This window comes from Rhinichthys klamathensis, unplaced genomic scaffold (genome assembly GCF_029890125.1).
Source record: "Rhinichthys klamathensis goyatoka isolate OS25496 unplaced genomic scaffold, OSU_Roscu_1.1 h1tg000186l_1, whole genome shotgun sequence".
Taxonomy (NCBI): domain Eukaryota; kingdom Metazoa; phylum Chordata; class Actinopteri; order Cypriniformes; family Leuciscidae; genus Rhinichthys; species Rhinichthys klamathensis.
The window spans coordinates 2,143,329-2,160,013 of NW_026606714.1; the positions used below are offsets into that span (position 1 = coordinate 2,143,329).

General features: G+C 39.7%; 3 protein-coding genes across 4 annotated transcripts in view; 2 read left to right on the forward strand and 1 right to left on the reverse strand.

The window, feature by feature from the left end:
* rnf130 (ring finger protein 130) overlaps nucleotides 1-4,615 on the reverse strand; it is a 51,310-nt gene extending 46,695 nt beyond the window's left edge. For both annotated transcript variants that reach the window (XM_056261862.1, XM_056261863.1), the window contains exons 1-2: nucleotides 4,458-4,615; nucleotides 3,700-4,117 (exon numbers count right to left, since the gene is read on the reverse strand). In XM_056261862.1, coding sequence (XP_056117837.1) covers nucleotides 3,700-3,973 — 274 coding nt within the window. In that variant the 5' untranslated portion in view covers nucleotides 3,974-4,117; nucleotides 4,458-4,615. The remainder of the gene's footprint in view (nucleotides 1-3,699; nucleotides 4,118-4,457) is intronic.
* The window catches only part of tdo2a (tryptophan 2,3-dioxygenase a), a 263,007-nt gene that overhangs the window by 60,973 nt on the left and 185,349 nt on the right, over nucleotides 1-16,685 (forward strand). The window lies entirely within an intron of this gene.
* si:ch211-132p1.2 (proteinase-activated receptor 4) lies at nucleotides 8,228-10,192 on the forward strand. Its single transcript, XM_056261865.1, has 2 exons — nucleotides 8,228-8,378; nucleotides 9,144-10,192. The coding sequence occupies exons 1-2, from the start codon at nucleotides 8,273-8,275 to the stop codon at nucleotides 10,157-10,159; spliced, it is 1,122 nt and encodes a 373-aa protein (XP_056117840.1). The 5' UTR covers nucleotides 8,228-8,272; the 3' UTR covers nucleotides 10,160-10,192.

A 16,685-nucleotide genomic window follows, 5' to 3' on the forward strand; every position in this document is an offset into this window, starting at 1 on the left:
GCCTTAAGGACCGCGGTGAGCTTTTATTTCACTGTTAGCATTTTTAAAACATTTTTTTTGGCCTCACCATATTCTAACATTACGCTCTGATACACCGTATTTCTTGGCTGCTTAATGAGAGTTGTTTGATGACTCCACCGCGTTTTCAGATGTATTTCAAAGGAAAAAAAACACAGTCTTGTATTCGGAAAAATAAGGTACTTGACTACTTGTTTATTCTATGTAGGCCTACTTTTATTGTGGCAAGAACTTCATGTTCGGTAAAATCACTTGTTTGGAGGGTTTTTTGGACCTTTCCCTTGATTAATTAGCTTGAAGACATAGAATGTGACCATAATAGACAGTAAAAGAAATGGACACAGCGACCCCGTTGATTTCAACGGAGAGAGTTGAAGCCCAACACTCACTTCCTGATAGCCAAGCGTTCTGCGCAGGCTCAAACTGAGCTTGACGACGTAGTTGTCACGTGAGCAATCGTTCTGACCTTCTAGTAGCTGTGCCGAGACAAATCTGAATTGAAATCTGAAACAAATCTGTTGTTGAAATATTTTGTCCCGTTGCTTTTATGAACTCTCTATCTATGGGCTTCTCCCTTGACTTTATGCCTCCATGTCCACTCGATTGCCTCATAGACAGTAAACGATTGCCTCATAGACAGTAAACGATTGCCTACGAGCTTCTACTTCTGTCTATACGGTAATTTCTCTACTGTGCGACCGAGCGTCCCGTGGTTATGACGCAATCGTTAGCCTATTTTTACAAGAATGGCTTCTACGGGGCCATAACGTAAGATACAAAGTAATGGAGCCTTTTATACATTGTCGTGTTTCTTTAGAAATAAATAATGGACAAATGGAGTCTTTGGACGCCTCAGATGTAAAGTTATTCGCTGTCAAAGTGACGCCAAAATGAATGGGAGTCAATGGGATGCTAACAGCAGGTGATAGCCAGCTACAATGGCGGCCCCCGGAGGCAGCTTCAACTTCCGGCTGATGGATTACCCCTTGGTGACCACGGCACGCTGTACTGCTGCACGCGTTTTGCGCATGAGCCGCATGCACCTCAAAACTAAAGCTGCCTTTCCACTGCACAAGACAAACGACAGCCGTTGGACCGGAAGTCATTAATTTCCAATGGAGAGTAGTATGGGAGCTGCGTGGAGGTCCGATCATAAGGGTATGCGAAAATTTCAGATGCGTTTAAATATTTGAACTTCTGCAGCTAGACCATATGCGACCGGCCGACCGGATGTGATGTATTCTAATCAGAACTATGAGCGCGAAGCTAGAATTACAAATATTTTAACACTTTAAAGTTATTCTGTAAACACTATTTCTGCAAAATGGCGGTTAATAATAATTATGGCAGAAATAGTTACTTTATAATTATTAAATCAATATTTATGTTGATTAGCTCTATAAAATCTACTGTTTTTATTTTAGATGTATTGAGGGTCATTGTTTTGTGTGGATATATTCATACATGCATGACATTCATTTTACCATGGTGAATAAGCCGAGGGCACGGTTGCTTCACGACCAATTTCAAAGTTTCGCGCGACTGCCGCTAGGGGGACGAAATGCGACAATCATATGCGAATGTGGTGTGCAGTGGAAAGGCGGCTTAAACACTCTAATGATATAACCCTGCTTAATCTGCCATCGATACGTTTTATCGATTAAATTATGATGGACAATTAATCAACTGTCGATTAAATGTTACAATCCCTAATCCTGACAGTGATTAGAGTAACAGAGGAAGTGGGTGTTACTGTTTTATGTCAGTACTCTGCTCTCTTTATACAGAATCTTCTACTGAGAATCATTACCTTGCCTCAGATCCAATTGAGATGGCAATAAAAGAAGCAGAATAGCTTGTGGAAGTTTAGCTTTGGATTTACTGTCCAAATTTACTCTTAAATGATAGAATGTCTCCTTTGGCTATTGTCTTTCTTCCCTCGCCGCAAACAGGGGAATGGATGTGCTAATGTCCTTGAGAACATATTTCATATTAAATATAGAGCCTGGTGTCCCTTTTCCAGCTCCTGACTGGATCAGGATTAATGACCTCCACTGGGTTCACTGGAATAATGACCAGCAGGTCAGACAACTGCTCTGGGTCAATTCAACACAAGGTTAACTAACAAGAAAATTGGTACAATGAGGGTTGGACACGAGACTTAGAAAATTGCCCTGCTGAAGTCAACAAAAACAAGGCTTGAAAACAGAACTTAAAATATGTGATCAGCAGTAAAGATCCCTTGACTACAACGGTTGCCATTGACATATTCATCTTCTTTAATCTTACCACAATGGCACTAAACCAAGTCAAAGTGCCCTGCACCTCAATAAGCATTCTAATGGTGCTATAATAAATATTGATTAATAATTGATTTACAGAGAATCTCAGTCTCAAGGATTTCTGGTGAATTCTGAGCATCCTGTAACCTGAACAAGCACAGTATAAGAGAACAACTGGGAGAGAGAGAGAGAGAGAGAGAGAGAGAGAGAGAGAGAGAGAGAGAGAGAGAGAGAGAGAGAGAGAGAGAGAGAGAGAGAGAGAGAGAGAGAGAGAGAGAGAGAGAGAGAGAGAGAGAGAGAGAGAGAGAGAGAGAGAGAGAGAGAGAGAGAGAGAGAGAGAGACACATCCGAACACCGGAAGACGACACCAGCCAGCTTAAAAATGATTATAGATACTGCACTTCTCTTAAGCCATTCAATACATACAGGAAGATTTAGCAAAAACTAAATGATTCAGCAGAATTTTGAATAACAAGTGTGAAGGAGATGAGATGAATTTACCTAAAACTTGGCAGCTGAAAAACAAATGGGAGATTGTTGATAAAGACAATCCACAGACAGCAGTCATGGCACTGCAAAAAGCAACTTTGGGGTTACAAGTAGGCTATGCATGATACTGTGATTGAACAAGTTTCTAAAGCAATTGTGCAACACAGGTTGGCGTCAAAGCAGGGAACCTAACATATGCTCTGAGACACAAGAGCTCCTAATTTAGTGCAGATGAGGGCAAGGGATGGTATTACTGTTATTGCAAACAAAGCAAGTCACACTTGTGTCCCTTATCCCCTACGTCACTGAATTTTCAGAACAGAGCACACAGCGGTGCAGGGCCTCTTCAGGGGAGGTTATGCAAGTATATCTTACGAAGGGTGTTTACGGAGTCATCATTGCAGGAGAATCAGCCAAAACAGGACACCAGAATAGAGTGGTATACATAGGTAGCTGAAAGGGTAACAATCTCAATCAAGTGAAGTAAAAAAAAGTATCATAATAATTTATATGAAGTAGTAAATATTCAACATCATGTTACTCTGTTGTGCAAACTCCACACAGTATAGAGGAAATGACATGACACATGTGAAGTTGACAAATATCACAGGAAGCTTCTGATCTGCAAGTCCATAATGACTTCCAAAATAGTTCTCTTTCATAAAGCATAATGGATTTGAACATATTTGAAAAGGTGACGCAATAAAGCAAACCAGGAACACATGCGTACAATATCAAACCATCTTAGGTTGCTTTAAGATGCTCCCACCCCCCAAAATGATTATTATTTAGGAGACAGTTATTGATGATAACCTTGATAAGTGAAGAGACGGAGCATCTGTTCTGGTGGAATATTTTTGAACACCTGAGATGATGACACCTTAAAATATCAATGCACATACACACTCACCCCCATTGACAGCAGCAGGTGCGATCACAATCCCCTTCGCCTCTGTTTTAGGAGAATTCTGCCCGTACCGCCCGTCATTCTTCGTCACTAAATGTTGAGGATTGCCTTTATGGTCCAAAACGGTGGCGTTGACTGTGGCGCTATAATAATCCTCCTTGTTCACCATAGTTTTGTCGGCACCGATAGACTGCGTACACCTGGGCGAGACGAAGGCAAGGAGGAAGGCGAGAAGGCAGCTGCTGCATGACGCCGGCGCGGCCAATCTCTTCAGCATCTTCGGCAATGTCTTCACCGATCAACGCAACCCGACTCTGCGATTCTTTCAACGGTCAGCGCTCTGTCTCAAGAGCCCTCATGTAAACATACTGTCCTCCTCTCAAGACACAACGTCCATATGGTGAGCCATGCGTGGCTTCCCCTGACAGAAAGAAAGGGTAAATAGATTAGTCGACGGTAACGTTACTGACTCTGCAATGGCAACAAAACGCGTAGATTTAATTAGAGGCTTGAGTCCGTATGATAAACACAGTTTGCTTTTATTAAAGGCCGTTAAGTAGGCTCGTCTACAGGCCCTATAACTAGTAAATTGGCATTTAACGACTGTTAAAGGGCAACAAATGTGTCTCTTCTGGTGTCAGGACTGCTTTGTTCGTGCAACCAGCCCTGACAGGGACAGCTATGAAACAAAAACTCCTTCCCTCAGGCGCTGAGATTTTCATTCAGTAAAAAAAGGGTTATTGCGAGATAGCCTATCTTACCTGCTCGGTCGCTTCCACCTGTATTATTTTAAGTCAAACTCTCTCTTTGTTGTAATATTTCTCAGAGCCGTGGCTCGTTCGGCCATAGGCAGACCAATGTGTTGCTGTTCTGCTTTTTTCCTGGTCGCGAACACTGAGTCGTACGCGTATGCGCATGCGCGAATCAGCGTGTCTCTCCAACACGGTGAGATCAGATCAGTGGGAGGGGAGGACAGGGCCACATCACCATCATCTCAAAATGCGTATGCTGGGCCTTAATAATCACCCATTTAATAGAAGTGGCAGCCTTCGAGGCCGTAATTTTTTTATTTTACGGGTCTAGATTTTACAAAGAAATTTTCAGTCAAAGATTAAAGAAAAGAGAGAAAACATAAAAAATATTTTTTACATTTTTTACATTGCATGACCAGAGCTGTTTTATTTCAGTTTGCTCATCTGAAAGATGCTGTTTATGTAAGCATGTAAACAATGATGAATGTAAAGCATAATAGGCTACATTACCGATGATGTCATAATAATACAGAGGCAACTTCCATATTTGATAGCATCATATAAAGGTATGCTGTTAATGTAGCCTTTGTTCTGTAAAGATGAATCATTCTCTTGTACATACATTGACATACATCTCAGCGGCTACTCTTGTGAAAACCCAGAGCACAATTATAAATAAGTAGCCTAACGGTAACACTTTATAAGGTCTCATTTGTTAACATTAATGCATTAGTTTTAACATAAACCAACAATAAGCAATATTTTTTTGTGTTTAATGTTTTAGTTAATAAAAATGCAATTATTTATTGTTTATTTATGTTAGTTCAAAGTGCATTAACAGATACAACTTTTTTTTTTAAATGTATTTGTAATTGTTGAAATTTCTTGAACTAACAAACTTCTACAGAATTTATTAATCTTGGTTATTGTTAACTAATGTAGTTAGCCCAATTGTTAATAAATGAATCCTTATTGAAAAATGTTGCTCAAGAAACATTTCTCATTATTATCAATGTTGAAAACAGTTTTTTTACATTTTCATTTCAGGATTATTTGATGAATAGAAAGTTCAAAAGAACAGCATTTATCTGAAATTGAAATCTGTAACATACCGTTCAAAAGCTTAGGGTCAGTAAGAATTTTGATTTGATTTTTTGGGGGAAAGAAATAAAAGAAATCAATACTTTCATTCATCAAGGATGAGTTAAATTGATCAAAAGTTACAGTAAAGACATTTATAATGTTACAAAAGATTCTATTTCAAATAAATGCTGTTTTGAACTTTCTATTAATCAAAGAATCCTGAAAAAAATTGTACACAACTGTTTTCAACATTTATAATAATAATGAATGTTTTTTGAGCATCAAATCATCATATTAGAATGATTTCTATAATCATGTGACACTGTAGACTGGAGTAATGATGCTGAAAATTCAACTTTGATCACAGGAGTAAATTACATTTTACTATAAATTCACATAGGAAAAAAGCTGTTTTAAATTGTATTAATATTTTACAATATTACATTTTTTTGTATTTTAAATCAAATAAATGTAGCCTTGGTGAGCAGAAGAGACTTCTTTTAAAAACATTAAAAATCTTACAGATCCAAAACTTTTAACTGGTTTACCGGTATATATATTATACTTAGTATATATATATATATATATATATATATATATATATATATATATATATATATATATATATATATATATATATATATATATAAGCCTATTAGTTACCTAAGTTGCATTATATATTAACTTGTGTCACGTTATTGTTTGCAGATATTGTTTCATTAAGTATAATATGTGCTCACTGGAAACAATTTGTGAATCAATTTGTTAAATTATGGTGCCCTGCAGAACATTGGCACTGGCTGCATATACGGTATGAAGGTGCACTGGACAACATCCAACTCACAGTTTATGATGGGTCTTTTCTTTTCTTTTCTTTTCTTTTCTTTTCTTTTCTTTTCTTTTCTTTTCTTTTCTTTTCTTTTCTTTTATTTTCTTTAATATATAACAAACAAATTCTTCTGTAATCTTGACAAACAGCAGGAGATATGAATCCATCATTATTTTCCTCTTTATTGTCCTATATGTTCACCTTTAAACAATTACCTTTAACTGCCCACTAGTACACAATTTCTTGTGAAGCCTAATAATTGTAGAGATCGGTTTTTAGCCGAACCACTGAATATAATTATCACTCATCGGATCTCTGGCTCTCTCTAGTGGAGGACAAATAATCCTACATTACAATAAATCATAAAAACAAACCTTGTTGTTCAGTGTCATTCCATCAAGTCCAACTATTAGCCAGCTTTTAAATCAAGCATATATCCTACAGAATTTCCCCTGAAATGTATATTTAAAAATTATTTATTTTTATCTTTAATGTTTCCATTAATAAGGAAAGTCTTCTTCCTGCATATACAGATTACGTTATGTATTACATTAAGATTGTTTTCCACTTTATAGCCTAGCTACTTATGAAATTGGTGAAAATGAAATTGATGTTTCTTCAGCATCAGGGAATGGTTCAGCATTTTTATTCATTAACCCAGTACATTTCTCTATATATTTCTCGACCTATTCTTAAATAAAAATGTTTTACTCTATTTTGCATTCTCATTCCAACTTGAGAACAATGCAGGGTTGCTGTAAGACTGTGATAGTGAATACAGCTGATGTACAGACATGATACATGACATGCTCAGACATGATCGATACGATGGAAAACTGAAACTAACAGTTGAGTTGCATAAGAGTAAACAAGGCACTTGAATAACGTCTGAACTATATGATGTTAATGCAGGTCAAGAGTGCAACCATTGCGCCCTCTAGAGCTCACTGTCTACATCTACACTCTTAAAAATAAAGGTTCTTTAGTGGTATGGGGGGATTCATGCATACACTTGAACAGAAAATTGCTGTAATTATTGCGTTTTTTTTAGATGACTAATGACTAAAGCAAATCTTTAGTCATTAAAAAGTCATTAAAAACAAACGAGGAATTAATAACTTTGAATGTACAATGAATTTGTACCATGCAACAATCTTTCTTATTGTTATTAATGGAAGTTATTATAAAATTAACCTAATTCCCCCCCCCTTGTTGTGGGTAAAGTAGGCCTTCTTCTTTTTACCAACAACCCCCATTATTTCCATTGCATACTCTTTCATTTCCTCCCAGTACGATTCTATCTCTTCCTGTTTAGTACAGTGGTGCTGTCATGGGTAAGACGTAAGACATTTCTGAATTGTTATACTGTTTCACTAACATTGTCCACTAAATGGCTTAACAAATGCAGGCATCTCTAGACTTCTTTACATCACTAACACTATCACCATTAAACCATTTGGTTTTAAATACTAAACATATGAAATTGTAATAGTTTTCTATCTAAAAGGAAAAAAAAAAAGATTTCTTTTCTCAAACAACCTAAACTATTCCCATATGAGTTAGAGCAGGAGGGAAACGTGTAAACAGAAGATCACATCTGTTTATTATCTTCAGAAACAGAGATAGGAACAACGGAGAGAAACTCATTGATTGGTCTAAACTCAAGAGGAGGCGGGGTGAGAAATCCCCCAAGAAAGCAAAATTTTTGAAACAGCTTTCTTTTATTTATTTTTTTAACAGTGACACACGCTGAAAAAAAAGAACCGGTAAAGAGAGGAGAGTGTACCGGTATCTACAACCTGAAAAACTTTTCAATAGAACTTGAGACCAAACTAAAGGGAGGAAAGAGATAGGCCTATCGTTTAGCCTTAAATACTTAAAACTTTTACACAAAGACAAGTTTTTCAGCACAATGACATTTTTTGTAATTTCTCGATTGCTTTTTCTCCATCTCCTTCTCACTTTTCTTCACATCTCTTCAGCTTTAGAGGTGAAAAGCTCCAACAGAAGTGTTCCCCGTAAGTCTTTTCTAATTATATTATTAACTTTAAGATTAACATTGTGTTTTGAGTGTCTGTGACTTTGGTGTGTTGACCTTTCTGTCAAAAATATAGGTTAACAGAAAATATTATGTATACAGTAATCTAAATACTAAATAAGCGTCATTATTACTGAAATTTTGTCCTGATTTTTCACAAAAGATATAGGTCAACACAGCATATTTAAAAAAAAAAATGTGGGCAGGGTGTAAATGTGTGGTGCAGCATGCACATACATGAGATTCAATCACATTTAGTCATAACACATCTAGATTGTATCATATTCTTGCAATACCGGTGCAGTAGGCTGCATCAGATTAAACTGAATAATATATAAAACTTGAGGGAACAGTTCACCCAATATATCAATTCTGTCATCACTTACTCACTCTCAAGTCGTTCTAAACCTGTTTGAGTTTATTTGTTCTGTTGAACACAAAAGAAGATATTCTAAAGAGTTAGTAGCAATCAGTTTCTGGTCCCCATTGACTTCTATAGTTTCCCACATTCTTTAAACTATCTTCTTTTGTGTTAAGAAACAACTTGAGGGTGAGTAAATGATGACAGAATTTATATTTTCTGGGTGAACTCTCCTTTTAAACCGAGTGTTCGAACCAATAATGTCTATTTGACTGGACTGCACATAGCATTCACTTAGTAGTTATGCTTGTGATTGCTTTCTGGGTTGACCTACTGTATATTGCAATTAAATGAGTAAGTATTTTCTGTTATTCTGTCTCTCAGAGGGGAGGAGCCTTGTTGTGTTTAATGATACACTTCTAGACCAGCATAAGGAGCAGATCCAGAGCTACAGGATTAAACTAGTGGTTCCTCTTATCTGCCTCTTAGCCTTTTCCATCGGGCTTCCCACAAACACATTAGCCCTCTGGTTGCTGGTCCTGCGAACCAAAAAGCTCCCTTCCACCATTCTGCTGATCAACCTCACCACCTGTGATCTTCTGCTACTGCTGGTGCTCCCCTTTCGTATTGTCTACCACTTCCTAGGCAACAACTGGACATTTGGAGAACCATTCTGTCGAATTGTAATTGCGCTCATCTATGGAAACATGTACGGCTCAGTGGTATGTCTGGCACTGATCGCTGTGGATCGCTATGTAGCTCTCGTTCACCCTTTTGATGCCAAGACACTTCGTAGTAACAAGAACTCAATCTATATGAGTGTTTTGGTTTGGATAGTAGTTGTAGCTGCGGCTGTGCCCTTGTTAGCCTCAAAACAGTCTTATAACATAAAGAATCTTTCAATAACAACCTGCCATGATGCACTGCCTTTAGAAGAGCAGGAAACGTACTTCCTGCCGTACTTTGCTACTCTCTTCTCCCTCTGCTTTCTGCTTCCACTGTTGGTTGTGCTGTTCTGCTATTCTGCAGTGTTACGCACCCTTATGGCTGAAGGCCAGCATTTTGCCCATGCAGTTAGAGTAACTGTGCTAATGTTGATGGTTTTTATTGTTTGCTTATTGCCTAGCAACGTTCTCTTGCTGTTGCATTACTCCAAATCGGACTTCGCCAATGATGACCTTTATGTTCCGTACCTGATCACTTTGTCTCTCAGCACCTTCAACAGCTGCATCGATCCTTTCATCTTTTATTATGTGTCTAAGGATTTCAGAAATAGGTTAAAGGAGGCTCTAAGGTGTTCTAGGTCTGATTCAGAGTCCTCCTCAGAATCCAGGACAAAGATGACCTTACTATCAAAGATGAGCACGACTGAAGGATCCTTAAATGTAGAAACAGCTTGATCGTGAGTTTAGCATAACAGTTACAGAAATCAGAAGATACTAGGCTTATATGACTCAAAAATTCTAGGGTGTATTGAATGACTAATACTACGCGTCTGTCTTTCTGTCCATCCATCTGTCAGTCTGCCTATCCGTGGAAGTAATTTAAGATTAGTTTCATTTGCATAGGAAAAACTGGAATGAGGAGATATTAATTCCATTTCCTTCTTTCTTTCCTTTAGACATTAGAGACAAATAGATGTATTTCAAAACATTTCAAGTTTCTTGCATTAAGGCACTGCATGTTTGCATCTAAATGGATTAATAATGTTGGAAAACTCAGTTTCATACAGTTACCCAAAAAACAATCAGGGGACAGTGTGAATTAGAGCTTCTGCCAATGTCTGCTTGAAAGATTCACCAAAATTGGGTTAGAATTTTAGAATTGTACATATTAAAAATGTTATATCATATTATAAACCGTGAACTAAAAACTGAATACATTTAATGAATTTAAACAATGGAAGACAAAATGTAATGTACATTTCAAGCATGAATTATACAGTACAGCAGACAGTACAATTGTGCTGTATAAACCATTGAATAGCAAATGCCTTTTATAAGCCTTCTGCTATTATAAGCATGCATAATAAATAATAGTTTCTTTGTGTATGTGAAAGTCTGTAAGTAGGAAGTACAGAACCATATTGCAACCATATCTAGCTAATATGTCATGAACTGCTGATTTTTTTAGATTCATGACATCAACTATGGATATGAGTCTGACAACCAAAAATGTATATTTAAATGTATTTGAACAACATATCTATTGTTTTATAATAAAAAAAACCTGACAAATCTATTCTTGTGAAATGTTTTAATTTGTTTTGGTTTGAGAAAGTACTCCTCCCTCCAATTACCTTTATATGTCAACATTATAATGACATTAAATGCACTGATGACCCAATAATTCATGATTATGTAGTCTTGCTTACCTTCATAATATGCTCCTTCTGCACTTACATTTTGTACTCCATTTAGTGGACAATACTGGTGTCTAGTGGAGACATTTAAACACCTTGATATGACTGAGAATTAATTGAGAATTTAAAAACTACAGTATATCACACATTATAAATGTTTGGTTACAGTATTTGAGTGTACAATGATCAAAAACATACATTTTTATTGAATAGTGGTGGAGCAAAACTATGAAAAGAAATGGTAAAATTAGTCTCTTTTTTATTACAAATCATGTTAACATAAATGCAGATAATAGGGTCTTTCACCCCACACTTGAGGTAAAAGGCCCTTGGGAAGCTATATAGATATTGCATATCCATCACAGACAAAATAGAATGATAAAGAATAAACCTCTGGGTTTGAGTAAGGAATGTTATGCTTCTAAAAAAGTCTACCTCTCTGAAAGAGTAAACCTGTATGGTATAGATATAGACCGGCAGATAGGCAAATACAAGAGTGTACATTATTATACTGTAAACACACACAGATGAGCATGTATGTCTGGTTTGTAAAACCACAGTTAATGTGTCCTTTGATTTCATTCTTCCTCGTGCCTTTGTGTTTTGAACCGTCTTTCTACTGTATGCTCGCTTTGTCCTGTCACTGTTGAAAGCAGCAGAAACAAAAAAGGAGAAACATGAAATATCTTGCCATAACAAAACTGACAGTTGAACTGATTCTGTGCTGTGGTTTATTTGCAATCAGACTGCAATAATTCAACGGCACATTGTTCGCCTTCTACATCAGCTCCTTTAGTGATAGGCCTACATTACAGCCTTTAGACACGCTCCACAAACTCTTAGTTGTCATTGCAACGTATAATGACATTCCTAATAAAAATGTATTTTGTTCACTTGATTTCCCACATTCAGTGGTTTAGAATGTTGTGATTTTTTATATTGTGATTTTATATTGATTTGAGAAAAACACAAGGGCAGACTTCATTTGCTTTTTGCAAATACTCATTGGTACAAACTGGTAAATTCCCCAGAAGCATGCATACTGTCAAGGGATTAGATTTACTTTAAAGGGCTCATGAATTGAGAAATCAAATTTTCATTACATTTCAAATCAATATATTTCCCCTGATGACTATCAGCAGGCAGGGGAAAAAGTTGTTGGTATAATCAATCAATAATCAAACAGATAAAGTATGTGTATTTAATAGGGCTGTCAAATGATTAATCGTGATTAATCACATCCAAAATAAAAGTTTTTTTTACAGAATATATGTGGGTGCACTGTGTATAATTATTTTATATATATAAATACACACACATGCTTGTTGTGATGATCTGTAACGTGATGCGGTGAAGGCAGAGAGGAGGCTGGATCCAAACGCACTGTACACGCTTTATTTAAACAAACTATAAACTTAAACAGAGACTCAGAACTTGGAACAGGAATCTTTACACAGGAACAACCAACACTCACGTTAATCCTGGAACAGAACATACATTCAACAACTCACAAAGACAGGGCAGAAACACAGGGCTTAAATAATAAGGGACAAACGAGCTAGACAGGATAACAAGGGGGCGTGGTTAACAAGAAACACCTGGGATAACTAATGGACAAGACAGGGAACGCCGGTTACTGGTGTAACCTTGGTTCTATGAATAGTGGAAGACCGCCAGAGACGGTCGAACATAGTGGAAGGAGTCGCGTCTCGCGAGCCATATCGAGAATCTCGCATTGATTTGTCACCTGTGACCCTGACCGATGACGTGTCAGCAGCTATATCCGCTCCGTTAACGTCACGGTCGTTCTCTGCAGTCATTCTCAGTCCGAGTGACCAGAGACTCTGGCGGTCTTCCACTATTCATAGAACCAAGGTTACACCAGTAACCGGCGTTCTATTTCACTGTTACAGACCGCCAGAGACGGTCGAACATAGTGGAAGACGAATACAACCAAGTCACGAGGGCCGCTTACCTAGATACTGTCCGCTAACACAGCAGAACTGACCAAAGGAATAGGTGCCACATTAATCCTGTAGAATCTTGTGAACGTGCAAGGTGACGACCATGTAGCCGCTGCACATATATCAGAAAGGGGCACTCCCCGTAGTGCTGCCCAAGAAGTAGCCACTGATCGGGTTGAATGGCATTTAATAGATGCTGGAACTGTCTGACCAGCCGAATCATATGCCTGTATAATGGTATCCACCACCCAATGAGACAACCTTTGCTTCGACAAGGGTGAGCCCCTCTGACAGGCATCAAAACGGACAAACAGCTGATCAGTGGTGCGCCATGAAGCAGTCTTCAACACATACTGTCGCAATACTCTCACTGGACACACAGCTGTCTGGGAAGCCTCTTGATTAAATGCCGCAAGCTGAATGGGCTGGTTCACAAAGCGGTCAGACAACACTTTAGGTCGGAAAGCTGGATTCGGCCAGAGCGTAACCTGATTGTACTCGGGCCCCCATCTGAGACACTGTGGACTCAAAGAGAGAGCATGAAGCTCACCTACTCTTCTGGTTGACGTTATAGCCAAGAGAAAAGCAGTCTTCATCGAAAGACTCTTAATATCAGCTTGTTCAAGTGGTTCATAAGGTGGTCAACGCAGGCTGTTAAGCACCATCTGAAGATCCCACTGGGCAGGGCCGTGCACAGGGGGGTGGCCCGGTGGCTAGAGCCACTGCCCTTCTGCCCTCATCAGCTGAGGTGCCCCTCTCGCCCCCTCCCTAGAGACGGGAGACAGAGCTCTCTACAGCATTGCCAGAGCTGACCTGAGGAGGGGCATTAAACAGGCAAAGGACTGCTACAAGAGGAAAGTAGAGGGACATCTGGTCGACAACAACCCGCGACAGATGTGGAGGGGCATACAGGCCCTAACCAACTATAAAGGCCGCCCCCCTCCCACATCTTCCAGCAGCAGCACCCTGGCAGAGGAGCTAAACAGCTTCTTTGCCCGGTTCGAGACCACCACCACCACCACCACACACCTGCAATCACTGTCTTCCATCGGCTCCAGCACTCTACCTCTCTCGCTTCAGGAGCACGAGGTGAGGAAGAAACTGAGAGCAGTGAACCCCAGGAAAGCTGCTGGTCCGGACGGCATCCCGGGAGCGGTGGTTAAAGCATGTGCAGACCAGCTGACAGGGATCCTCACCAAACTGTTCAATCTCTCCCTGACACATGCCATCGTTCCCACATGTCTGAAGGCCTCTACCATCATCCCCATTCCCAAAAAACCTGCCATAGACAGTTTGAATGATTACAGACCCATCGCCCTTACGTCGATAATCATGAAGTGCCTGGAGCAATTAGTCTCTCAGCACATTAGAGACTGTCTCCCTCCCTCCTTCGACCCCTACCAGTTTGCTTATAGGGCGAACAGGTCCATAGAGGATGCCATCGCACTCACACTTCACACAGCGCTGAGCCACCTGGAAAACAAGAAGAGTTATGTGAGGATGCTCTTCGTGGACTACAGCTCAGCTTTCAACACAATCATTCCAGACATTCTTCACAGTAAACTGATAGAGCTACAGATCCCCCTCACCACCTGCATCTGGATAAAAAATTTTCTTTCTAACCGCCCACAATCTGTGAGACTTGGCCCACACCACTCCTCCACACTCACACTCAGCACTGGTTCTCCTCAAGGCTGCGTTCTGAGCCCTCTGCTGTATGCACTATACACTCATGACTGCTCACCAAGCCACCCAACCAACCACATAATAAAATATGCGGATGACACCACAGTGGTTGGATGTATCTTCGACGGGGATGAGACAGCGTAAAGGGCAGAGGTGAAGGATCTGTCGCGTTGGTGCTCAGACAATAACCTGACCCTGAATATCCTAAAAACAAAAGAACTAATTCTGGATTTCAGGAAGCACAGACAGGACTACACTCCCCTCCTCATAAATGGAGATCGGGTGGAAATTGTCACCACCTTCAGGTTTCTGGGCATCCACATCTCTTCTGACCACATATGGACCTACAACATCAGGGCCCTGGTTAAGAAGGCTCAGCAGCGGCTACACTTCCTGCGTGTCCTCAGGAAGAACAATCTGGACACGAAGCTCCTGCTGGCCTTCTATCACTCCTCTGTGGTGAGCGTACTTACACACTGTATAAGTGTGTGGTATGCAGGCTCCACAGCTGCGGACAGAAATGCAGTACAGAGGGTCATAAACACTGCTCAAAGGATCATCGGCTGTTCTTTGCCCAGCCTGGAAAACATTTCTACATCCTGCTGCCTCAGGAGAACCAAGGCCATCACAAGAGACCCTTCGCACCCTGCTCACCCCCTGTTTGATCTGTTGCCCTCGGGGAGACGCTACAGGTCAACCAAATCGCACACCAGCAGGCTGACAAACAGCTTTTTCCCCTGGGCCATACGAATGGCCAACACCCATGGACACTCACACACACAAGGGCGTAGGTTTAGGGGGGGACGCTAGGTACTAGTCCCAATTAATATTTTGAGACGACAAATTTGTCCCCACCAATATTTAGCAAGAACTGCTAAATCCTTTGAACTGCTATTTTGTTATTTGCGCTGCATTTGGATCTTTGCGCTGCTATTTGGATCGATTCCAACGGCCAGGACGACGACAGTTCAAGATACGCCGTAATTTGATTTGCTGCGGGGTATCTGACAGGCTACACGCGCGGGCCGGGACTACTTTTTGTGCTTGCACTCACTGGCAGCGAGCGGGTGGTGTGTGCGTGTGTGTGTCTGCGCGTGACGATGCCGACGGTAAGTTACCAGGGCTGTCTCTCTGCCTGCCATATACAAAGGCCAGAGTAAAACATTTTAATATTCCGTTTTTTTGCCCCTTTACTTTGTAGATCAGCTATGTCACCCAAGAAGAAGAAAGGGGACATACGAAGCTTTTTCATAAAGCAGAGTGTAAGTAGGCAAAAATAACTAGCCACACAAATAACTAGGGGGAGGGTGGGGGGGGGGGGGGGGGGGTCCCACCAAAGCTGAGACCAAACCTACGCCCATGCACACACATAAGCCCCTACCTCCATATTCTCCTTTCACTACATTCAATTCTGAACAATAGACAATCAGCCCACCTTCTTAATTGCACTACTACAACTATAGTCACTTTTAACATTTTTAACCTCTTCGATTTTATATATATATGTGTGTATGAGTAGGTGTGTATATGCGTGTACGTATTGCATATATTATATTATCTTAATGAGAGAATATTGCTCGTTTAGCCCTTTTGTCTTTTGTCCAAATGTATTTTGTTTCGTGTTGCTAGTTGTTGTTGTTCATTTTATTTTTTTTGTTATGTCTGGTGCAGGGGGCGGCTCTGTGAGCACACAAAAATTTCGTTGTACCTCGACAGTGCAATGACAATAAAGGCTATTCTATTCTATTCTTCTAACCCTCCAGAGGATTTCCATAAAAACGTTATGTTATCGCTCCAGAATTTTCGCACGTTAAAAAATAAATACGACCTCACGTTATGTCAATCACACTTGCACACTGCCTCCGAAACTTTCGTCCGTCATAAAATCTAATCGGGTAAAAATCTAATCGAACC